The 26,147-nt window shown below is 44.1% G+C and overlaps 1 protein-coding gene across 1 annotated transcript in view; it reads right to left on the bottom strand.

Annotated features, from left to right (window-relative positions):
• The window catches only part of CCDC60 (coiled-coil domain containing 60), a 163,890-nt gene extending 149,492 nt beyond the window's left edge, over positions 1-14,398 (bottom strand). The window contains exon 1 of the mRNA XM_061140848.1: positions 14,280-14,398. Coding sequence (XP_060996831.1) covers positions 14,280-14,369 — 90 coding nt within the window. The 5' untranslated portion in view covers positions 14,370-14,398. The remainder of the gene's footprint in view (positions 1-14,279) is intronic.
• Positions 14,399-26,147: the final 11,749 nt, after the last annotated feature.

Genomic DNA, 26,147 nt, shown 5'->3' with positions numbered 1-26,147 from the left:
TGAATGAAATGAAGGAAATGGGAATGAATGAACTAAATGAATATTAATTAGCAACTATGAATGAAATAAGAATGAATAACAATGCATAGTTCAAATAAGAAAGCAATGGGTGCAGTCCCTAACGAAAGCCTGACCTCCACAGAGCTTCAGTGTACTCAAGTATTCAAAAGGATTTCACCAAAGATGGCAAGGAGACCATATCCCCAGAAGTAAAGAGACTTCTAGAATATTGACAGAAAACCTAAAGGCAAGAAGGAGCGGAAATTTTAAAAAATACCGAAAGCAACTTTTGTTGTTGTTGCTATTTTGGCCATGTTGCACGGCTTGTAGGATCTTAGTTCCCTGACCAGGGATCAAACTCACGCCCTCAGCAGTGAAAGCATGGAGTCCTAACCACTGGACTGCCAGGGAATTCCAGCAACATGTTTTAAATAGGATTTGTATTGTTCAGAGCAAGTAGATGTACAAGGAGACAACAGGTCCTCTCTTTGCAGAAGATGCTGTATGAATTCAGTCAACACACATTTATCACCTGCCTTCCGTGAGGCTGGCACATAATAGGGGTGCTGCAAATAGTGGCTGCATATACTGAATACAGAGATCAATGATGGTCCCTTGTCGGTGGCCCCCTCTGTTAGTGGTGATGCAGACCTGTGGGCAGGTGTGTGATGAGGGCTATGACTGCGGCACCCCTCACAACTGAGGAGAAAGGAGACAAGGGAGGTCAGAGGAACCTTCCTGAGTGGAAGAACTGCCTGACAGCAACTAGGAAGAGAGTGCAGAGGGTCAGACCACGTCTCAGTTCAGCACCTACGTCTGGCCAGCCCTCTCTCAGAGGGAGACTCCTGGGGACTATCTTTATTCCCATTTTGCACTTGAGAAAACTGAGGCTTAGAATGGAAGGTGGTGACATGCCTCAGGTCATACAGCTGGGCAACAGCAGAACCAGGGCTCATCCGACAGAAAATGTTACCATCGTCTTCTCTGGCTGTGGGCAGAAAGCTGCCAAAATGCCCTTCAAGGTAAAGACTCTGTGATTCTGGGTGACGAGTCCCCGTCTTCACAGTTTCTGGGAAATGCATTGGTCTGGGTTATACTGCCTCCTGAACACAAGAGAAGAATGCTTTGGCTTTGGTTCCAGGGCTCTGACGTCGACCTCTCCTTGAATACAAAGCCCAAGTCTGAGTGCCTCGTGACCCTGGCAGAATCAGAGGCAGCGGCCGCCATGCATTCACGTTCTGCACACAGCTGTGCCATTTCTGCCTTGAACCCGCTGAGCCTTTGTGGCATCTACTCTTTTTTTTTTTTTTTTTAATTCATTTGGGGCCAATAATATGCTTTGTTAAGAACCAGGCTTTGTAAAATGAAGAAATTAGCTGCAATAACATTGTGTGGTCTATATTAATGAGTTGTAACTCGATATCAAGTTCATTATCAAAACAAACCTCTCATTTGCCTGAAGGCTTATGGCTCTGTGTCTAGCTGAAAAAGCAAGCCTCCCTTTGTGAAGGCAGGAAAAACAAACCTTCAGAAAGTGGCCATTTATGCTGAAAATGCCCCCGACACACCCTTCACCAAAACTGCATGAATTGTGGTCCTGTCATTTACGGCTGGAGACACGCTTGTGCTGTTTTGCTTTGGGCTTAAAACATTACCTGGACTGCTCTGCTCTGCTATCAATCTCACCTAACGATCTATTTACCTAAAGTACACAATCACAGACCAGCCTCCCATTACAATCTAGGGTAGATGAAAGAACATTAATGAAACCAAGAGCCTGCAGGACTGGATGGCTTGGCAGTTGGTCTGAACGGCTCCCTCCCCTCGGTGTCCGAGTGGCCAGGCTGTCCTGGGTTTTTTTCCTTTTTTAATAGATGAAATTGCTATAATAATTAAAGGAGCTAAAAGGAAGCACAGGAGGAGCTAGCAAATACTGTTAGGCTTCACGATGCAAAGGGGAGACGGGTGGGGAGAGAGCAGAGAGGAAGGAGGGAGGAGGGTGGGGGAGGATGGAGCGAGAGGAGACCGACAGCGCACAGCCTCCAAACCTGCGGTGGAGTGAAAACTGCTCTCTGTGGAGTGTGACATGTGCTGACTCTCCCTGAATCAGGGCTGGGGTTGCTTAGAGGGTGTCTGACCTCTGACCAACCTCTCCACACACTTCATTAAGGCCCCTACCTCGGGCTAAATTCAGGTCCTTTAGGTGCCCGAAGGGGCTCTCTTCCTTCATAGGCAGGCAAGGTCTAATTTCCTTTCAAGATGGTTTGCAGTAGGACCAGGTTCTAACAATAAAAAGGAAGAAAAGGGGCCACTTTGTTTTGTGAGGAACCATGAGATGGATGCATTTGAAGAGACTTCTGTGGACACCGTGACATTCCCCCCGCCCAGGATGATCCTGTAACGTCTGATGAGCTCAGAAGGGCTTCTGCAATGGGGAGGATGCGGGCTGGGGGAGTACAGTTCAGACCTAAATTTGGGGGCTTGAAAGTGATGCCAAGTCTCCATCTCAGCAAATAAAAGAGTAGCAGCTCTGGGCCCCATGCAGAGAGGGGAAAACAAAATGGGACTTTGGAGCCAGACTGGCCTGGTTTTGAGTCTCAGCTTCTCCATCACACAAGTTCCTTTCTGTGTCTGAGCCTCAGTTTTCTCAGCTATAAAATGGAGGGGAACAACACCTTCATCATGGGGTTGTCATAAAGCCTCAAGTAAGACAAATTTACAAATATAAATCACTTGGTACATTCTGAATCCTCAATAAATGGAAGGATAACAAATAAAATAGGCTGTAGGACAGTTCAGACCGGAGAAGGCAATAGCACCCGACTCCAGTACTCTTGCCTGGAAAATTGCATGGACAGAGGAGCCTGGTGGGCTGCGGTCCATGGCGTTGCTAAGAGTCTGACACGACTGAGCGACTTCACTTTCATGCAACCCACTCCAGTGTTCTTGCCTGGAGAATCCCAGGGACAGGGGAGCCTGGTGGGCTGCCGTCTATGGGGTCGCACAGAGTTGAACACGACTGAAGCGACTTAGCAGCAGCAGCAGTACAGACTGTCCTTGTATGGATCCCTGTATGGATCCAAGATGCCATAGACATCAGACTCCAAAAGAAGGTGAGAAAGACCACCTGGAAGGCATTTTCGAGGTATCGGTAGGAGCACATGGGACTCTCCATTTGTATCCCCATGCTGAGAATATAAAAACAGAGAGGGGAGAGGGAAAGAGATTTGTGCAGTGATTTGACAGCAGCTGCTGGGACGCTTTGAGTCATGAACCCAAAGGGAGGAGGAGGCTGCATCCTTCAGCTCAAATCAAATGAGAGACCAGCCGCCGTGATGCTCAAGGGCGTAAAATGTGACCCCTGCAGGTGGGGGCTGGCGAGCTGGTCTCTGATACCCTCGGGGAAAACCCAGAGGACAGAAGCAGGCTGGGTTGTGCTTCTGGGGCAGGGCAGCAAGGTGGAGGGTAGTTCTCTTAGCCTCTGTTTCCTCGCCTGCAAAGTGCGGTAAATATTGCCTACCTCTCAGTGTTGTGGAGTGAATGGGATTGGTCAATTCATCAGAGAGGAGACACAGGTAGCCTAAGGTCATAGAGCAGATGAGCAACAGTGGAAGCAGGACTCAGACCCTGGAGTGATCTGTGGCCCAGGTGCTAAGTCAATCACCCCTGACAAGGGTTTGTCTGGCCAGACTAGGAAGCTCAAGAATTAATCCTTTTACTGAGACAATTAAATCCCAAGCCCTGGAGCTGCACAAAAAAGGGAACAAGTAGGGTTATTTGTGGGTTTGAGGCAGGGAGGGAAAAGGTGAGAAGACTGGTCAGGTTTAAAGAATCATCAGGCTGCCCATGCTAGCTCCCATGAAACTGCAGAATGCTCCTCCACAACCAACACGTTCATTTCCTACGAGAGTGCCAGATTCATGTTCTCAGATTCCTTGGTATCTGCCTGCTTCCTGAGTTTTAAGAGAACTTTTTAAGAAGGTCTAAAAATACCAGAGAAGCAGTTTGACTAGCAGAGGATGGGATCAGCCAATAAGCAAGAGCAACACAGGTGACAACCATGTGCTAATTGCCGCTTGGGTATTTGCTTCAAGGGCCCTTGGAAACAATACATTTCTGTCATGTTACCCTTTTGGCTGCCATTTCCTGAATGTATAAAAAATGATCAGCACGAGAGTCATCATCTCTGGAAATGTCAGTATTTATATGTTTTAATGTTTGATATTTTGGGGAGCCAAATGGCTTCAATCCCTAAGTGGAAATATGAAGAGAGAGCATTCAGTGAGCACCTATTATCTGCCAGGGGCTTTCTTTAGCATTATCTCATTGATCCTCCCAACAACCCTACAAAGCCAGAGTTGTTATTATTTCTGTATGTGAGATAACAGTTACTGAGACACAGAGAGCAACTTGCCCCCAGTCATACACACAGCAAATGTGAGAATGTTATCTCTCTTTATGGGGCACCAGGTATGTGCTGGGGATGTACCGGTGCATAAAACACCTATGGTCTTTGTCTAAGTGAAATTTACAGTTACCCTGGGGGATGTGATGCCTCGCTTGCCATGTAGAGCTATCCTTGGTCCTGAGAATACAGACTATTCTCATACTGAACTTAAATCCTGCACCAGGCACTGTGCTAGGCTCTGGGGGTAGACTTGTGAGCAAGGCAGGGTCCTTTCCCTTCAATGAGCTCCAAGTCTACTGGTGGGACCAGACAAATTAACAGGCAATTATGATGTGGGGTTATTTTTTTCCTTTTGGTAGAAAATAAAAAATTCAGCAGGTCAGAGCTTGGATTTAGACTAAATCCATTTAACTAGATATTTATCCAAATTATTCAAACCAATTAAACTGCTTACAGTGATCAACATCTCAGCCACACACACCCCAGAACCTCATTCCTCATTAGCTGGGCCTATCTTCCTTGCCGTTTTATCTAGCAGGTCTTGACAGTGTACTGACCCAGCATCAAAATATGCCTTTCTTAGAAATGCGACTCTAATTAGAAATGGCTGATAAACCTTCATTGAAATGAGCATTATTTAGAAAGATGCATCTAAGCCACAAACAGGGGTTCCCCCCACCCTCGCCCCTCCTTGTCCCCAGCTGTGCTTCTCTTCCAGAAAAGCTCACTGGCGTATTTTAGCAAGAGCTCAAGAAAATGCAAATATCCTTGTCTGTGGTCACGGGGCACAGTCACATTCCTGTTTACATCACCTACAGCTAAAATTGGCACTTTCCTTTTTCTGCTGGAGACTTCCTGAATATACTCTTTAAAAATTCGACTGACAGATGCTCCTTTTAGAGAGATACTTGTTCACTGTTCCTTCTTACTGCAGGCAACCAGGCTGATCTTAAGAATATAGAATCTCTCTAGTTAGTTGGTCCTGGATTCAAATACTATCACCTACATGTCTGGGTATCTCTAGGCAAGTTACAAAATCTCTCCAAGCCTCAGTTTTTTTATCTCTACAAATAGGGGTAATGATAGCATCTACCCCATGGGACTGAGGAGCTAACTTTAATAAAATATGCAGAACACAGCAGTGGCATAATAGATGCTTAATAAGTGGCAGCCATTATTTGCTCTCTGGAGTCATATGGCAAGGAGGATACCCCCACACTGTGAGATTAGGGTTCTTGGTTCTGCATATGAATGTGAAGAAACTACAGAGGTGAAGTGATTTGCCCAGGGTCATACAGCTATGTAGCAAAGAGAGATCATACTCCAAACTGACCCCTAATTCCCAGCAAGGGCCACACCCATTCCACCACTGTTCAGAACGCTGGAAACATCTTGCTGTGGAAAACTACAGTTTTTTGTGGGGAGGAGAGGAAGGGGAGAAAGTTCTACAAGGAGGAAGAAGATGGAAGGTACAGCACCTTTGAAACCCAGTGTGACTTCCAAGTAGACCAAGTAATGAAAGATGGAGCTGGAAAAGTCGGTGGGGACCAGATCATGCAGAGCCTTTTAAACCTTATTAAAGATAATCATCTTCATTTTGAGGGCCATTAATTGTTTTAACCAGGGAAATGACAATATCACACTTGTAATGAAAGAGGATGGGTTGGAAGAAGGTCAGATTGAAGGTAAAGGGGGCAGCTGGGAGGCTGGTGGAATAGTCCAGACTGGAGATGGAGACGAGGGCTTCCTGGATCAGGTAGTGACCTTGGGGAAGGAGGCAATGTCCACAGAGTGCCCGCCCTTTGGCAGCTGATTGAACACAAGAGACGATGAAGAGGGAGAAAGCAAAGATGAAGCTCAGGTTTCTGTCTGAACAACTGGGTACACAATGGCATCATTTATTGAAATGGGGGATGTTTCACCATTCAGCTGGGGAAAGGAACTCAGGACTGGGGTGGTCCTGCACTGCCATGGTTCTCAACCCAAGATGACTTTGGTCCCCAGAGGACATTTGGTAATATCAACGCATTTGTGGTTGTCACAATTGGCATCTAATGGCTAGAGACCAGGGGTGCTGCTCAACATCCTACAATGCACAGGGCAACACATCGGCCCCAAGTGTCAATAGAGTCAAGGTTGAGAAACCCTGTTCTGCTGAAATTCATAGTCTTAAAGGAAGTAAAACATTAGAACTTGTCAGTTATTGAAAGATTTAATGGGAACTCCTGGAGCTAAGTCCTCCCTAATTTGAAAACCCCCCAGGATAGAAACTTGGGTAACTTCATGTGTGGAGAAGAGCATGGAAAGATTTACCTACCGGAGCTCTGTGGAACAGCCTTTTGTCCAACAGGGCATCAAGATAGAACCTGTTCCTTGGGGGATAATGGCAACAAACTCCACCTCACCCTGATGCATCAGAAAATAAGAAAATCCAGCCATGATTCAGCGTCTTATATCACCTCAAGTCCACATCTAGCCAACACTGAAGATGCAGGTCAGATGGCTTCACTGCACCTTTCTTCCCATGATAGAACTTGCTTCTGTCTCCAACTCTAATATATATTTCATCTTTCTTTTTGACTTATTTGCCATTTTGATTCATGGTTACTTATGCATTTTCTCTCCAACAGAACTGTGGATTTCCTGAGAGAAGCCCCCAAGACTGATTCATATTAATGCATCCCAAACACCTGTCACACATATTTAATAGACATCTCAGAGGGTCACATTGATCCTGTACCAGGCTACAATGGGGCATTACTTTCCATTCTTTCTGCCACTGAGCTGCAGCCAGCCATGGACCCCTTGAAGCCCCTGACAACACTGAACCCATTCCAGAAATCATCCCAACTGTATAATCTTCCCACTTGGTGAAATCCAGAAATCCCAAAGCACTTCCACGCTTGCAGGCAGATCTCCAAACAGAGCTAACTTTTGAGTTATTAAATACAACTGCCGACTGCATAAATTCCAACTTAGACAGAAATACATTCGATCAAAATTGAGCCTGCAAGAAATTTTTTCAGCAGAGTTTGAAAACAGGATTTCAGAAGGGAAAATGCCACCATCTCATGATAGAAGGTATCCCATTACTGGTGATTATGATTTTGAATTTAACTGTCAGAAAGGTCTCTGAGAAAAATATGTTATTTGTTCAGTCCAAGAAAGATTTAATTGGCTTCTGTCAGATTTTATATAAGTGCTACTTGCCACTGAACCCCACGTGGATTTTGCACCTTTTGAACTGAACAGATGACGGCTGAGTCTTTATAGGCTGCAGGAATGCTGAAAAGGGGTCAAGGATAGGTCTCTTTCTATGGTTGTGCAAAGGTTTGTCTAAGCAGAGATTGATTCTTTAAGCCCCCCCATCCTCCACTCTCCAAATGATGAAAACAGAAGGGAGTCAAAGGAATAAAGAGAGTCCACTATCTTGGATCTCTTTTCATCTGACTCCTTGTATTTTTTCAATTTCTGGAAGGTTGTCCCATGTGATTGTCTTTTTTCACGTCTAGGTATCCTCAACACCTAGAATCACACTTAGCACATATCTGGAGTTCAGTAAATAGTAGCTGAATGAATGTTTCCCTTGGTGACCTCCCCCTTATCCTGACCCCCTCAGCCCTTCAGTGGATTCTGTGCTGTTTTTTAAACTACCACTATGGACAAAGGCCCTTGACATCCCCAAACAGCTGTGGTACAGGCTAAGAGCTGTCTCTCTCTGTTTTTTTTAGGTTACTGTATTGCTTGGGACCCCCAATATCTGATTTTTTGTGAAGTCATTTGTGCTAGTTATTGCTGATCAGTCAACCTGATCCCCATCTCCAATACTTTCACCTCTCTCTTGCTCCTGCTTTTCCACACTCAGGATAGATACACACTTTCCCAGCCATTCTTTTTTTTTCCCCACCCGCAGCCAATCTTGCAGTTAATAAAAGGCAGGTGACAGTACCCTAGCAGATGAGACAGAAGAGGAAACATGCTGGGAATTTTCCTGGAAAGCCTTTGTTTGCCTCATTAAAGAGACAAAAATAGTTCTTACCATTAATTTTATCCTCTTTCTACTGGAATATGAATGTAATGGGTAGAGATGAGGCAGCCATTCTATGACCATGAGGGAAAAGGACCTGTCAGTCTTAACATTAACAAGTTCCTCCTTGAACCAATGCCAGTGGGCAAATACCTCCAGACTTCTTACAAAAGAAAAATAAATTCACATTTGTTTAGGTCACTGCTTTTGAGTTTTTCTCTTACTTGCAGCCAAGAATGATCCTAACTGATACATAAGGTTTTCTTTTTTTTTTTAACCTGCTTCTGTCTCTCCATAGTATTCAAACATGAATCATGAGACTGGGTTAAAAGTTAAAACCAAGGGATTTAAATCATGCTCAAGGGCACTCCCTTTCCTACAACTAGGATTTTTTAACTGGGTCATGCATTTCTGCCATCAGGATGAACTCTCTCCTGCAAGGCATCTCATCCTTCACAAAATTATGCTGACATTATTGCTGTTCAGTCACTAAGTTGTGTCCAACTCTTTGTGACCCCATGGACTGCAGCATATCAGGCTTTCCCATCCTCTGCTATCTTCCAGAGCTTGCTCAAGTTCATGTCCACTTAGTCGGTGACACTATCCAACCGTTTCACCCTCCGCGGCCCTCTCTTTGCCTTCAGTCCTTCCCAGCATCAGGGTCTTTTCCAATGAGCTGGCTCCTCACATCAGATGGCCACACAAAGTATTGAAGCTTTAGCATTAATCCTTTCAGCGAATATTCAGGGTTGATTTCCTTTAGGACTGGCTTGATCTCCATAAAAATATACTCTCACACAAGTTCTTAAAAATACCCCTAGACCTGCTTCTTCCCTTCTACCCTTAAACTTGGACTTGGCATCACTAATGATGGATCCCAGTCTGCGACTTTACGGTTAATTCTCAGCTTCCTTCAGGCTTCACATCTGGGCTGTCTTCAAAACAGTGCTGGAGGCACATGTGCCCAGTTAGAGAAGACAAAGGAGCATGAGTCACAATAACAAATGTCATCACCTGCTAAGGAGTTCACTGAGTGCCATGCTCAGTACTTCAGATGCATTATTGTATTTAATCCTTTCAAAAGATCTACATGGTAGACCCTGTTATTATTCAGGCCATTTCACAGAACCTCACATGAGGGTCAAAGAGCGGATTCGAACCCACCTTGTCTGATTTCAAAGGCAGAGAACTTACCTTGTCACTAAGCTTGCATCATATCAACTAGACTCTTTGATGTGTTTCTTCTACCGCTCCCCTCCCATCCCCACCCTCACCCCTCCATGCTCAGCAGCTGCTTCTTCGCAGATGAGACCAAGAACTCACTTCATTTTGTCCAGCATAAAGAAAGTGCCTATCATTCTTCCCATGTCAGAAGATACTGAACACATGCCCTCCCGGCACCCTGATTTATCACGGAGGGAGCTGACTGTCACATGGGTCTGCAATTAGACACAGCCATATTTACTGAGGCAAGCGTCACCAGTCCAGAGCTTCAGGGCAGAAAGAAAACAAAACAACTCAAATTCTGCAACTGTGTCAATGCAGTAACAATGGAGCCAGAAGAATCCCTTAGGGAGAGAAAAGGACTCGTTGCTATCTTCCTGGCCTAATAGTCATGAGTGATGATAAAAATGAAGGTGCAGCTGGTGGGGATTTTTTTAGAACTGAATCTCAAGTGGTCTTCAGATCTCTTATTTGTTTTATTTTTCAGGGTAATCACTGATTCAGGGCAGGGGGCGTAGTCTCCGTGATTAGAGACTAGAGAAATTACCGAGTGACAAGCCCACTTCCAACAAAGACCAGTGACTCACCATGTTACCACTTCAGGTCACAGTTTCTCTTATCTGAACAAAGAGGAAAATCGCTTCATGTTTGCAGTGGAAATGTATTACGTTGGAGTCAAGGTTTCTCTTGTTGGAGGAAACATGTGCTTGTCTGATTCCAGATAGCCCGACTGGATGGTGGGCTGAACTTCTGAGAGCTGCCCTGGGCAACTCCAACCTTACTGCTGAAGTGGATGGTAGTGGGTGCGGGATGGTGACGCTCAGGCCAAGGTCTTCTTCTTAGATGGGATTGTATATAGCTTGCCTCTATCTCCCTGAATCTGCCAACTTACCTCTCAGCAGAGAACTAGACCCTGGGGCTCTTCAAGCCTCAGTCTATTCATGTGCAAAGTGGGGGTGGGGGCTGGGGGGTGTAATAACTACACCTCTATCACAGAGTCAATTAAAAGATTAAGCAACAGTGTCATAATGGATAAGATTTCCTAGTATTTACTCTGCGCCAGGCCCTGTTTTAAGAGCTTTACCCATATTAATTCATCTAATCCCCACAAAACCCTATGAGACCGGAACACTTTTAGCTGGATTTCCTCTATTCTAAGATGTGCATTTTCTTTCCTCATTTCAGCATCTCTGAAACTGGGGTACTTCTTATAATTGAAAGTAGGGCATAGTTTAGTCAGTGGAGTTTTGTTTCTTGTTGGCACACGCAGAAAATGGTCATGCCTCTTGAAATGGAAGACACCTTAGATCAAATACAAGGTGCCCATTTCACAGAGGAGGAAACTGAGGCACAGAGAGGCACTGATTTGTTCAAGGACCCACAACACAGTTGAGTGTCAGAGTTGGGGTCTGAACCCATATCGTTTGCTGAAGAATCTGATCTTTTAATCACAAAGCTAGGATTCACTGAAGCACCCAATCTAGCTCCTGCCTGTTTCAGGGTCTGCCCAAACTAAGGATGCTTCTTTCCCCTCTGCCACCCAGAGACAGAGCTTCTATCAAGGATTCCATGCCTTTATATAGTTTTTGCCAAATGCCCTCCCTACATTTCCATTCCAGAACATGGAGAGGGTGTCTGAAGTGCCCTCTCTGTTTCAGTCTCTTCCAAAGAAGAAAATGTGGACCCATGGTAATCTACATATGCTCTGCTCCCTCCCTCCCTCATGGCTAATCCCATTAAACTTCTCTTTTGCTTCCTTGAGAAACAAAGGGACAAGGAACTCCTGAAACAGATTAGGGCACCTGACTTAGGGCAGGCTAGAAGGCTTCCTCTGGAGAGGGCAGTGGCACCCCACTCCAGTACTCTTGCCTGGAGAATCCCATGGATGGAGGAGCCTGATGGGCTATGGTCCATGGGGTCGCTGAGTCGGACACGACTGAGCGGCTTCATTTTCACTTTTCACTTTCACGCATTGGAGAAGGAAATGGCAACCCACTCCAGTGTTCTTGCCTGGAGAATCCCAGGGATGGGGGAACCTGGTGGGCTGCCGTCTATGGGGTCACACAGAGTCGGACACGACTGAAGTGACTTAGCAGCAGCAGCAGCAGGTTACCTCAACAAGACATTCAAGCAGAGGATTTGCATACATTATTCACACTCCCTCCCTCCGCTGAAAAATCTACAGGAAGATGCTGTGCAGAGAAAGGTCCTATTGTAACATTAGTTATGATAAAGGAACTTCCAACCCCATGAGAAGAAAAATGGCCAGAGGGCTTCAGGACACTTTCGGGAGTCGCCGCCAGGTGTCACCCATTACATCAGCACATGGCAGGAAGTGGCATTCCCATTAAGCCCAGCTGGTCTCACCTTCCTCCCCTGAGAAGCCAGATTCTTCCTCAAATCACGGCTCACTGGACACCTGGCTGCCTGGCATTTGTTGTGGTTTAGTGGTCTAGTCGCTAGGTCACATCTGACTCTTTGCAACCCCATGGACTATAGCCTGCCAGGCTCCTCTGTCCATGGGATTTTCCAGGCAAGAATACTGGAGTGGGTTGCCATTTCCTTCTCTAGGGGATCTTCCTGACCCAGGGATTGAACCTGTGTCTCCTATATTGGCAGGGTGATTCTTTACCACTGAGCCACCAGGGAAGCAATCAATGCTTTACAGCAGCTCTAAAAAGTTGAAATTTCTAAAGGCATGATACTTCATACGTCAGCCAGGGACACCCTAGGGTCTTCATTATCTCCTAGACAGTGGGGTGTGGGCAGCAGGATTTCCGTGGCTTTGTGCCTGAGGTCTTGTTTATCCAACAGTTGCCTGGAAGCCTGCTTCCCTGCTCTTGACCTTCCAGAATCCTATGTATGCTCCTCTCAAGACAGAGATGTTCTTTTCAACCTCTGTGTCCTCCTCCACTTTCCCCAATGTCTCTAACCCAAGATGGAAAACTTGGTTACATGACCCCTTCCCTCTCCAATCTCTCTCTCTTTCTCTCACACACACCCGAGCCTGAATTACCTGTCCTCTGCATTCCCACTACACCCAATGATACATCCCTGCCACACCATTTATCACATTGCATTACAGTGAACTGTTTCTTATCTCTTTCACTTCCTGCCCCAACATACACACTACAGATTGAGAATATTTTTTAGGACAGTTTTAAATTTTACAAGAGCAGGTATTCAGCACACAAGAGAAATGCAACATGTTCACTAAATGAATGAAACAACCATGTAACGAAAATCTAGGAAGTGCTAACGACTTGTCAGATGCTGTTCTTCAACTTTGGACATATCAGAGCATGCTCACAGCAATCCCAAGAGGAGGTCCTATGATATCCCCATTTTACAGACAGGCAACACCAGAGCAGAAAAGTTCTGTAACTTGCTCAAGGTCACAGGGTTGCAAAGAGGCAGATCTGGGGTTAAAGTCAGGCTAGTTGGGTCCACTGGCCATGCGTTCACACTCAGCGCTGATTCTGAAATATCTATATACTTCCTTCCCTTCCCTCATTGCTATGCTGGGAAGTTCATTCCCAGAGGGGGTTGCTCTGCATAAAACCCATTTCCGTGTAGCATTTTGAAACCAGAGGAGACACTGGTGAAGACCGCATATTTCAGAGGGCACTCAATAAGAGGGCTGAGCAATGAAGGCTGCACAGAGCTGTGTCAATCCTTAGAAAGTAGGAGCTCAGGAATGCTTTGGATCACCACATAAGCGCGGGTGAGTTTTAAACTCTCTTCTGTGCCTTGACTTTTCCCAAAGCCCTCCTTCCTGGGGCAGCAACTTGAGCCACAAGATATACCACTGTGGGTGGACCACAGAGCCGGTAATAGGCTTTGTTCCCCTCCCACTGTTCATCTACCTTGGCCAAGGTAGGGGTAAACATGCATATTTTTATGCATGGGTGTGCAGATACAATAACAAAGACACGTTTAACACAGACATAACTGGCCTGTCCAATTCTGATCATTAAAAACCAGAAACAACTTGACACCCAACACTAAACACATACTTATTTTTGATTTGTCTTTCAAACCAACAACAGTATTTCTTGTCCCATACATACATGATCAAGTGTTAGCATCACCCTAAACAATTTCCATATCTTACTGAGTCCTCACACTGTTTCTGCCTACTTGATGTTCCTGTTCTCATTTCATAGACAGGAGCAAATAAAGCCTCAGAGATGCTAAGCAACTCATCTCAATAGCTGGTGAGACATCAAGTCAGGCTTCAAACCCCAAAGTTTGACACTCTGTAGTCTCTCCACAAAGAGAGAGGATGTGCACGTACCCTGAGCACAGCGGATCTCTGAAAATAATTTCTGCGATGGCAAACCTACAATTCATCTTAATTTTTTCCTGATGTTCTACAGTGTCACTGCCGATTTATTCCATCATTTTGGAATTACTAGCTAATAGGATGGCCCAGCTCCCCGTTCTGGCTGGCATTTTTATTCTTCTCGAGTAACCAACCACTGATAGCAACAGGGATGTGTCACAATTTAATTACACCCTGACTCTTCTTTCTCCCGATGTCCCTGGTTGGTCTGGAGGCTAATTCCTATTTTTCGTCTCGAAAACACAACTGCTTTCACAACGAGGCAAGAGACTCACCTGTGTAAGGAAAGCTGAGGCACAAAAGGGCAAGAGGGCCCCGGAGGCAGGGGCACTCTGCATCTTCTTGGTGACTGGTACCTTGGTCATCTTGGAAATCCTTCAGGCTAAACTGTGTCCAGCAGGGAAGGTTTTTGTTTTTGTTTTTTTCCCCCAGAATCTTCTACGTCAGCAGTCACTGGTGTCAAGGGCTCTCCAACAATTTCTCCTTGACTCACAGGTTCTAATGAGACTCCAGACAGGTTTCTGACTGGGTAGGAATTGGAAAAGCAAGTCTTCCTGGGTTTCCTACCAAGAGGATAAGGAAGCTGCCACGGGGTGAAAGCAGGCAAGCCCCGCACTCACTTTTAAGAAAGTCACAAACTTTTGTTTTTCCCCCGTTTGGGAAGGGGACAGCTTTATCTTCTAGAAACAAAAATAAAATATGAAACTAAAAAAATAAAACTTCGCTGAAGAAGTCTGAGGGGGGGCCCATGGAGGGGCCCCCGGAAATCCATTTTTAGGATTGCAGCCGCCGGCCGAGATGGAGGTAAAGCCACCGCCGCTAACTGCCAGGCCCCGGGCCCACGCGGTCGCCTGGCAACGGCGCGCCCCGAGGAGGGTTTCCTATTGGCTGGGATCAATAGGGGCGGGGTCGCGAGCTCGCCCAGGCCGCTGGGCCCCTGGCTGGCAGCTGGCGGCTAGCCAGGGAGCCAGGTTCTCCAAACTTTGGTTTTTCCTTTCAGGCCTGAAGACCTTGACCCTTTCTCTTCGTCTAACTACAAGCGTCTCTTTCCTTCCAAACTCTGCCCTGTCCTGCCACAATTCCCTAGTGCCTTGGGTTGGGTAGATCCATGTGGCCTTGAGCCCCTCAATTATTTTACCTTGAGATTTCTCTGTTTTATTCACCTAACAACCATTCCTATTCATCCTTCAAATCCCTCATAGACACAACACATACACACACACACACACACACACACACACAAATGTATACATGTATATGTTATGTGTGCATGACGTTCAGTTCAGTTCAGTTGCTCAGTCATGTCTGACTCTTTGCGACCCCATGGACTGCCGCCCGCCAGGCCTCCCTGTCCATCACCAACTCCCGGAGCTTGCTTACACTCACAGTGCATTGAGTTGGGATGCCATCCAACTATCTCATCCTCTGTCGTCCCCTTCTCCTCTTGACTTCAATCTTTCCCACCATCAGGGTCTTTTCCAATGAGTCGGTTCTTCACATCAGGTGGCCAAAGTATTGGAGTTTCAGCTTCAGCATCAGGCCTTCCAACGAATATTCAGGACTGATTTCCTTTAGGATGGACTGGTTGGCTCTCCTTGCAGTCCAAGGGACTCTTAAGAGTCTTTTCCAACACCGCAGTTCAAAAGCATTGATTCTTTGAGCTCAGCTTTCTTTATAGTTCAACTCTCACATCCATACCTGACTGCTTGATGAGCTTTGTTGTTGGACCTTTGTTGGCAAAGTAATGTCTCTGCTTTTTAATATTCTGTCTAGGTTGGTCATAATTTTTATTCTAAGAAGCAAGCTCTTTTAATTTCATGGCTGCAGTAACCATCTGCAGTGATTTTGAAGCCCCCCCAAAATAGTCTGTCACTGTTTCCATTGTTTCCCCATCTAGTTGCCATGAAGTGAATGAAATTAAGCGCTTGGAATGTGCTAGATGTTGCGCTGTCTTATTATATGTATTAACTCAGTCCTCACAGCACATCTTTAAGGAAGGTATTTCCTTACCCTGTTTTACAGACTAGAAAACTGAGGTTCAGAGAGATTGAATGATATGCTTAAGGACCCACAGAAAGTGTGTAAACTAGAATTCAAAGCCAGACCTGTTTGATTCTAAAAATCCAACCTCTTAGCCACATGAGCCTGGATAAGACACCTGACTTGGATGAGGCTTAACTTCCATCGCTTTCACATGGGAAAAGTAACTGTGCTGCAGGTAATCAAGGATTAAAACAGATCATTATGTAAAGACTGAGCACATGAGGAGGCCTAGTTAAGTGGCAACTAGTATTATGTCCTGACACCCCATTCCCAGGAAGACTTAGTCGTTTTTACAGTACAGTGTTCATTTCACACAGATATTAATACTAACTAATATTTATTGATTGCAGGCTCTGTGCCAGGTTCTACTGAGCACTTTACATACATTAATTCACTTAATCCTTCCAGTAGCCCTATAGGATAGGTTCCAGCTTGCAGATTGATTGTACATGTTCTGATTTACATGCTTTATCCTTGGCATTATTTCACACTGGATCAATCTGACTCCTTTTATCTCTAACCCCTGATCGGCTAAGGATTATGACATCATCTCAGCCGCACGATGACCTCACCTTCTCTTTAGAAGGCATGGCTACAAGATGACTCTCCATAAAATTCAAAACACCCAGCCACATAGTTCCAGATGCTGATGCTTGGAAGTAATTATTTTCCTGTCATCGTCTAAAGACTGAGTCTGACCTTCCTTTTTACAGGAAGTTTTGGTCCTCCTGCCTTCTTTGCAGACAGCATTAAGCCATCAGCAAACATTTTCAGAAGGATGAGGATAAACTGAATTGTGTTCAGAATATGGGGTGGGGATGAGAAAAATAAGACAGAATGAGAAATATGTTCAGCCTTGAGCAGAACAAAGGGCTGTCTTCATATGGCTTTGAGGGAAAGCCTTGGCAAAGAAGAATCCAACTAGTTTTGTATGAGCCCAAAGAATGGGAAGGTTTGGGCTCAATATGAGGAAATACAAAGCAAAATGTTGTTTTAAAGGGCATGAGTTCTGCTACCATATGACCCAGCAAGCCACTCCTTGGAATACACCTGAAGAAAACCATAATTCACAGAGACCCATGCACCCCAATGTTCATTGCAACACTATTTACAATAGCCAGGACATGGAAGCAATCTAAATGTCCATCAACAGGGGAATCGATAAAGAAGATGTGGTATATATACAATGGAATAGTACTCAGCCATAAAAGGGAGCAAAATAGTGTCATTTGCAGAGACATACGTAGACCTAGAGATGATCATACAGACTGAAGTAAGTCAGAAAGAGAAAAACAAATATTGTACAATATCGCTTGTATGTGGAATCTAGAAAAATGGTACAGATGAACTTAACGGCAAAGCATAGAGACACAGATGTGGAGAACAAACTTACAGATATCAAGGGGGGAGTAGAGGTGGGATGAACTGGGAGATTGGGATTGACATAGATACACTTTGTATAAAATAAATAACTAATGAGAACCCACTGTAGAGACAGGAACCCTACTCGGTGCTCTGCGGTGACCTAGATGGAAGAAGATCTAAAAGGGAGGGGCTATCAGCAGATGAATGGATAAGGAAGCTGTGGTACATATACACCATGGAATATTACTCAGCCATGAAAAAGAATTCATTTGAACCAGTCCTAATGAGATGGATGAAGCTGGAGCCCCTTATACAGAGTGAAGTAAGCCAGAAAGATAAAGAACATTACAGCATACTGACACATGTATATGGAATTTAGAAAGGTGAAAACGATAACCCTATATGCAGAACAGAAAAAGAGACACAGAAATACAGAACAGACTTTTGAACTCTGTGGGAGAAGGCGAGGGTGGGATATTTCAAAAGAACAGCATGTATGCTATCTATGGTGAAACAGATCACCAGCCCAGGTGGGATGCACGAGACAAGTGCTCCGGCCTGGTGCACTGGGAAGACCCAGAGGAATCGGGTGGAGAGGGAGGTGGGAGGGGGGATCGGGATTGGGAATACATGTAAATCCATGGCTGATTCATATCAATGTATGACAAAACCCACTGGAAAAAAAAATAATAATAATAAAAATTAAAAAAAAAAAAAAAGAAAAAAAAATAAAATAAAAGGGAGGGGCTATGCATATACATATAATTGACTCACTTTGCTCTACAGCAGAAACTGACACAACATGATAATGCAACTATACTCCAATAAAGATTTAAAAAAATAAAAGGCATGAGTTCTGGGGTCAGGTTGACTCAGTCACTAAGCACCCTCAGTGACCATCTCATAGGACAATGATGAAACCAAATGAGTAATTCAGGTGAAGCACAGTGCCTAGCAAAAAGGAAGTGCTCAATAAATGTTAGCTCATTTCTTTTTTTATTAACGACCACCTGTCAGAGCCATATTAGAACTGGAAGTAGAAAGGGTCTTGGAATAGAAAAGACCTGTGTTCAAATCCTGGCTCTGTCATTTACTAGTAATGAGATCTTGGTCAAGTTACTTCACCTCTGCAAGCCTCAATTTCATCATGTATCATATATAAATAGTAATGGTAATGCCCACTTTGTACAGTTGGAAGGACTAAGTGAAATGATGACTGTATAGAGTCTAGTACCCAGCAAGGGCTCAAGGCATGCTAGTTCCCTTTTCCATTCATGAAGGGGTGTGTTCCACTGAGAAAGAATGAGCTCCTCAGCACTAGAGGTATTCAACCCAATAAGGTTATATTCTAAGGTCCTGGGGTTAAGACTTCAAAATAGGAATCTGGGGGGAATACAAATCAAACTATAACAGTGAGCTGCCTCAGACTAAAAGTTCACACAGGGTTGGATAGATGTTGTTGTGTTTCCCTCAAAAAAGTAAAATCTCCTTATCTTCTCCTATGAATTTTCTGTGGCACCCTTGGGTGCCTTGGCTCACAGTTTTGGAACCACAGGGCAGGCCTGTTTACTGTCTTTGAGCTGAGTAGCCTGTTTATGCAAGACGTTAACACCCACGTGAGTAGACATGAAAATAACATCTAATGGGAGTTCATGGCTAATCCCACGCCTCCTGTCCTCCCAGGTAGGACATCTCTGGAGCAAGTTCTTTGGTCCCCCAGAGGTCCCCTTCAGGACTGCTCTGGGGCAACCCCATTGCCTGTAGCACTTGCCTGCTCACCGAGGACCCAGCATTGGCTTCTACCCTTTCCTATTTCATTTTTCCACTCCCTTTCTAGGACTGTCTGGACAGCCTCCCAATTATCTCCAAACTCTTGTTCCATGTCTGCTTCTGCAGAACCCAAGCTAAGTCGGTGTTAACTGAGATAACACAGGAAGTCAGACTTAGTCAGATCTGGAAATCTTCCCTCTTCCTCATCTCAAGATTTGGACTTGTGACCTTCTTGGGGCACCTTGCCCCATCATCAGCTTCATCTCTGCTCTCACAGATACATCTCTAGGCGTTTCTGGGTATTCTCTGCATCCCTTAAACACTGAGAGGCCAACGTGTTTTCAGATATGCAAATACATCCCCCAACAATGAAATGTTTGACAACTCAGATATGAAGTGATTGTTTAATTCTTAATTCCTGCTTGATTTATGTAAAATGGAAACTGAAAGACGTGAAGCGACAGGTATTCTATCCTCCCAATTTGCCCCAAAGAAAAGCATTTGAAGGGATTAAAAATAGATGTATCAAGTAGAAGAAAAATTTGAGAATGTGTCTGGTGCCAGCTGGGGCAGCCCAAGTGAAATCTCCAAATCTGCTAAACACTTGCATTTCAGTCAGTACTACATATGTCTAGCATTAAAAACCTATTGGAAAAGTCATCATTTTCTGAATATCTTTAATATACTTGTCTGTGTTGCATCTAGCACCCAGAGAACTCCTTCTGGGTGTTTTACCGAAATGTCAGCACTGGATTTACTAATTATGGGGCCCAGGGCAAAAGTAAAGCTTGGGGCTCCCGTGACACCTGGTAACTGGCAAAATCTATTGATGACTTGCTGCCAGGATGAAATATCACTGGGTTATGTGTATTAGCACTAACTCTACTGATTCCTGTATTTCATTAGATTAAAGAAGGATGACTACCTGCTGCATGGCCCCCTGGGGGCTCTTTGGCCCATTCTGGCCGGACTCCACTCTAAATTACACCCCAGGGGGAGGGCAGTGAATTTGAATCTTTGTAAACAAAGAGGAGAAAATGTAAAATTAACCTCTTTCTCCTCCTGTTTCTCTTTATTCTGATTCACCAGACTCAGCAGCAGGGGACGTGGTACTGGCTGCAGGAATATTCTTTGTGAATTTCCCCCACTGGGGAGCTAGGATATGGTGAAGCTACTTCCACAGATAAAGCTTTCCAATCCTTCACACTTCAGGGTGCCAAGTGTGAGGCTGCAGGACAGATTGGAATAAGGGGATTGTGAATCCCATCTTACCAAGACAGAAACTGAAGTTCCTGGGATCTAGCACTTTGTTAGTGGTGTAGGTGGCCTGAGAATCCAGGTTTTATGATTCTGAATTTAGTGGGTTCTTTCAGCACTCTGCTGCATTGGCTGTATGCTTCAAGGGTGTGTGTGTGTGTGTGTGTGTGTGTGTGTGTGTGTGTTGTTGTTGTTGTTGTGTGTATGTTCACACAGCAAAATAACCTAGGGTTACCTCTGTAAGGTCTGCCAAAACAAGGGATTTCAGAGCCACCAGGGACAGGGGGGCATGGGGGTGATTAACTTCCCTAGTCTACTGGGAGATTTCCTTTAACATCCACAAACATCTCCATGGGGAGGATGGATAAATTAGGAATTTCGGAGTAGAATATACACACTACTGTATGGAAAATAGACAATAAGGATCTACTGTATAGCACAGGGAACTATACTATTTTGTAATAACCTATATGGGAAAAAGAATCTGAAAATATCTATATCTATGGGCTTCCCTGGTGGCTCAGTCAGTAAAGGATCTGCCTGCAGTGTAGGAGACTGGGATTCGATCCTTGGGTCAGGAAGACCCCTTGGAGAAGAAAATGGAACCCACTCCAGTATTCTTGCCTAGGAAATCCCATGGATAGACGAGCCTGGGGAGCTATAGTCCATGGGGTTGTAAAAGTTAGACATGATTTAGTGACTAAACCACCACCATATATACCCTGTATATATATGAATATGGGTGCATGGTAAGTTGCTTCAGTCCTGTCTGACTCTTTGCGACCCTGTGGACTAGGGCCTGCCAGGCTCCTCTGTCCATGGGATTCTCCTGGTAAGAATACTGGAGTAGGTTGCCATGTCCCACCCAGGGGATCTTCCCGACTCAGGGACTGAACTCACATCTCATATATGTATAAATATGCCATATATATACACACATATATATGAATCACATATATATATCTGAATGTGTATATATATATATATATGAATCACTTTGTTATACACCTGAAACTAACTCAACATTGCAAATCAACTATACTTCAATTAAAAAAAAGACATATACAAAAAAGACACCTTCATCTACAGCCTCCCACCCCCATCCCAGGTAGGAGAACATTCCCCTGCCATGTATTCCCATGATTTCCAAGTAGCTCAGAATTTCCTGTTCAGTATACTCTAGCCTACTTCCTACCTGAATGAGTAGAATTCCATGGCCCCTACCCCCGTAAGATACGTTCAAGTCCTAAACCCTGGGGCACCTGTGAATGTGACCTTATTTGGAATAAGATTACTTGCAGTTATAATCATGTTATGATGAGTCTGTACTGGATTAGGGTGGGCCCTAAACTCATGACCAGTGTCTTTATAAAAAGAATAATGTTTGGACATAGAGACAGAGGACACGCAAGGAGAACTATAGTAGGGAATAACAAATCTGACTCCATATTAGATCTGTTTCTTTTACTTTAACCTTTGTATTCTGTTGTTTTTGCTACAAGTTAATCACTAAAGGGATGTTGCCTTAAAGTAACATAATGGTACATCTCTGAGAACCTGCCCCCTACTTTCAACAACTTACCACTTTGTGCTTTACCTCTTCACCTCCCCTGTCTTTATTCTATCAAAGAAACTAGCATCCAGAGCCCAGTAAGGTAATTCTCTAGGACATTAGTCTGCCATCTTCTCGGACTCATGGCTTTCCAAATAAAGTCACTATTCCTTGCCCCAACACTTCATCTTCTGATTCACTGGCCTGTCATGTGGCAAGCAGAACAAGCTTGGACTCAGTAACAGAAGGGCACGTGACAACAGAGGCAGAGAATGGAGTGATGTGTCTGTCTACAAGCTGAGGCATGCTGCGGATTGCCGGCTGTAAGCTGCCTTTTCCTAAACACACGCTACTACTTTCCTCTGATCTCCTGCCTGTGTCTCCCATTGGATCAACCCACCTAGAAGCCAGAGGGCATGAGAACCTGTTGGTGCCACAGAAGTGGATCTGGAGTGGCAAGCAGATGACTAGCAAAAAGCACAACTTACTTTACACTGGATAGCCTTTTCCATTGTTTTTGCCTAAGCCATGCGCAAGCATTACTTTACAAAGGCACAAATAAAAGTAAATGTCAGTTCCCTTCCCCACTGTGCACACAGAAGCAAAGAGAAAAGTATAGGCCTCCAAAAAAAGAGAGACGAACAAATGGCTTCCTATTCCAGATACAGACCTTGGGCACAAGTTTCTTCCTTAGAGGGCGCAGTGTGCTAGGCAAGGCTGCTAGATTGATCATTACCAAGATGAAGTTGAAATGTCCATATTTTTGTTTATCTGATCCCAAAAGCATCTCTTCCCCCTTGCTGCATTCCCCGCCCCCCCCCCAACACCCTGCTTTTCTGAAAAGTGACAGCTAAGAATTTAGTTTACTATGCTGTTTCCTCTATCTCTTTCCCTCCTTCTTTTCCTACCTCTCTCCCTGTGTTTTCCCTATAATTTCTTTTCATAACTTATAATTTTGAACTCACAATTCAACTACCCATTCAGAGGCAATTTTCCTGCTTTTACCTTCTTCTAGGCATCATTGTTTAGACAGTCTGGATGGGGTGGCCCAATTTTCAATTTCCTGACATCTACCTTCAAGAGACTTTCTCTGCCTTCTCTCTCTGGCTTTGTCCTCTGCCGCTGTCTGCATCCTGTTCAAGGACAGCCTCAGAAGTACACAACTATTTCTTGTCTGGCAGTCGCCCGACTTCTGGCACTTTGGTAGAAACTGTCTTTCTTTCTCTTAGCTTCAGTGACACTTTTTTCTCAATAAAATATGCTCTTTCAAACAGGTGTTGAGGAATATGACATTTGGAATATATAATAGCTGTATTCTAACATATACCTTCATCAGACAGTAGCTAAAAGAAGAAAGGGAACTCATTGAAGTGGAAAATCCATTCAAAGGATTTGCATATCTGCCACCCCCTAGCCACCCCCACACTGTCCTACCCCTAAATATGTTTTCCAGGTTTCTGATTTTTGTTGGCAAACTTCTTTCTCCCACTGAACAATCATGAAATCAAAATGAACTTTTTTCTTCATACTTTCATAATAACATATGTTGATTGTAGGAAAATTACAAAGAATTAACCAAAAATAAAAGTGCTGTTATTACCTGGGTATATTTCTTCCAGGTATTCTTTTCAAAAAGTATACTTATGTTTCAAAATAAAAATAGGCTTTTAGAAATTTTTGACTGTAGAAGTAGCATATGTATCTTTAAAATTAGATTTTAGAAAGCATACACACCTTATAGATTCTTTTTTTTTTTTTTTAGATTCCACATATGACATCACATAGTAATTATCTTTCTCTGACTTACTTCGCTAAGTATAATATTCTCTAGGATCCATGCCTTAAAAAAGAAAAAAACTGAGAATGAATTTTGTTTCATAAGATAAAAAGTATACATGTGGGGAAAAACTACCACCCCCCGACCCAGGGATTATTATCTAGTCTTTTGGTATATACAATTCCATATTTTTCCAGATACACCTATGTCTATATCTTATCTATGTCTATATCTTATCTCTTATTTTGACAAAAATTAGACTGCATTAAATATACTAATTTTTTAAAACCTACTGAAGTCTTTCCCTGTCAGTGAATACTGAGTTACACCATTATCTTTCATACATTTGGTACCACAATGAGAAATACATTTCAGATGTGTGAATATAGCACATACATATTTCTAATTCAGATAAAACTTTCATGAACCACTATTCACCACTATTATGTATGGTGTTTTCTGTTATTTTCTGTTTTATTCTCTTTCATTAAAAAAAATACAGGTTATGACCCAGTAAATTGATTCTGAGACCACTAATGGCTTGTGCCCTGTAGAAGAGCATGGCAACCAGCTCCAAGAATCCCCGTGGACAGAGGTGCCTGGTGGGCTACAGCCCTTGGGGTCACAAAGAGTTGGACATGACTGAGCGACTAAGCACAGCACAGCGATGGGTTGTGACTTGCATTTTGAAAAATATTCTCCTAGGTCACGATTTCAATAGCTTTATTGTATTTTGAACTCCAGAGTTTTCAAGTCGCATGGAGTTATAGAGGAGGTTTTGTCCAGTCTCTTATTTTTATTCGCAGAGGAGTGAAAATTTTATTTTCTTGATAGCTGGTACAAGAATTCCCCTCAGGGAGGAAATTTTCTTTGTTTATGGAAATACCTTTATAACTGCTTGTAGGGGGGAGGTTGCTGTAGAAGGAGTCGCTGAACCACTTTATTCCAGGAATAAACAAACCTGGGATGGAGAACACTGAGCCACACCGCAGAGGCGGGTAGAACCTGAGTGAACCAAAGGACTTTCAGAAACAAGAATATCAAGTATCGAATTTCTGTTATTTGCATTGCTGTGCTGTACACTCATCCAGTCTCTCAGGTGCTCAGGAAGGCTTAATATTACTCAGATTTCTTTCCAACAAGTGATGGAAATACAACTCAAATTGGATTAAGACAAAATAAGCTAGGAGTGTTTATTCACTTACGAAATTGAATACACCAGGCATGAATGGATTCAGGGTCTTGAATAATGTCACTGACATTTGGTATCTTTTTTATATCTTTCCTTTTTCCTTGGTTCATTCTAAGGCATTGATTCCCAATGTGTGCTGTGCTGTACTAAGTCACTTAGTCATGTCCGACTCTTTGCGACCCCATGGACTGTAGCCCACCAGGCTCCTCTGTCCATGGAATTCTCCAGGCAAGAATACTGGAGTGGGTTGTCGTTCCCTTCTCCAGGGGATCTTCCTGACCCAGGGATCAAACTGGGGTCACCTGCATTGCAGGCGGATTCTTAACCAGCTGAGCTACCAGGGAAGCCCTGATTTCCAATAGTTTTCTCTAAAAAGACCTCAGTCTAATTCTTATTTGATGGGCTGGGATTATATGACCGTCTTTGAACCAATCATTGTGGCCAGGGGGGTGGAAGGCTCTGATTGGCCAGGGCCAGATCATGTGCTCATGCTTGGCTCCAGAGATAGTGTCACTTTCACATCCTCTTGGCTTGAGGTGGATGAGGAGTGGTTTGCAGAAAACTAGGTTCACAATGGGAGAACCAATGGTGGGAGGCAAACACAACATACGTGCCTACTGACACAGCTTGTGGGAGGCGTGAACTTAGTGGAGAGTGAGTGGGGCTCTGAATTGCTTTGTTTGCCCCAGTGTAGAAATGAACTCCTTGAGAGGCACATCCAAATGATCCCTAAATCCAACTAAGAACAAAAGGAAAGTATTCCTGGGATTTCAGAGAAATCTTGGAGAGAGGGTGACATTTTTCTACAGTTTTACAAAGGATATCCATATTAACCTTGTCTAGCTCTTAAAGGAAAGAAGATCCCTGAGGACATCTGAGTTGCATAAATGGGGAAACAAAGGCCCAAAGAAGTTTCCAGACCTGTCCAAAGTCACATAGCTGATATTTGCTAGAGCCTAGACTGAGCACAGTCTCTTGCCATGGCTTAGCAATGTTCCCTCCACATGACTCAAGTAGACTTCCCTCTATTGTGCTGCTTACATCAAAGTTAGCCATGTCTCAAAGACTTATTTCCCTGGATGCTCCTATTCTTATAAGCCCCTTGCTTGTCCTTGGGGCTGCCTGGGGCCTCTGCATAGACCTAGGAGGAGCTTGTGTAGGAACAGACAGTCAGGCTCCAACTCTTT

This window comes from Dama dama, chromosome 5 (genome assembly GCF_033118175.1).
Source record: "Dama dama isolate Ldn47 chromosome 5, ASM3311817v1, whole genome shotgun sequence".
In the NCBI taxonomy this organism is placed as follows: Eukaryota; Metazoa; Chordata; class Mammalia; order Artiodactyla; family Cervidae; genus Dama; species Dama dama.
The sequence above is the reverse complement of the archived record's forward strand: the minus strand, read 5'-3'. Positions and strand labels throughout refer to the sequence as shown.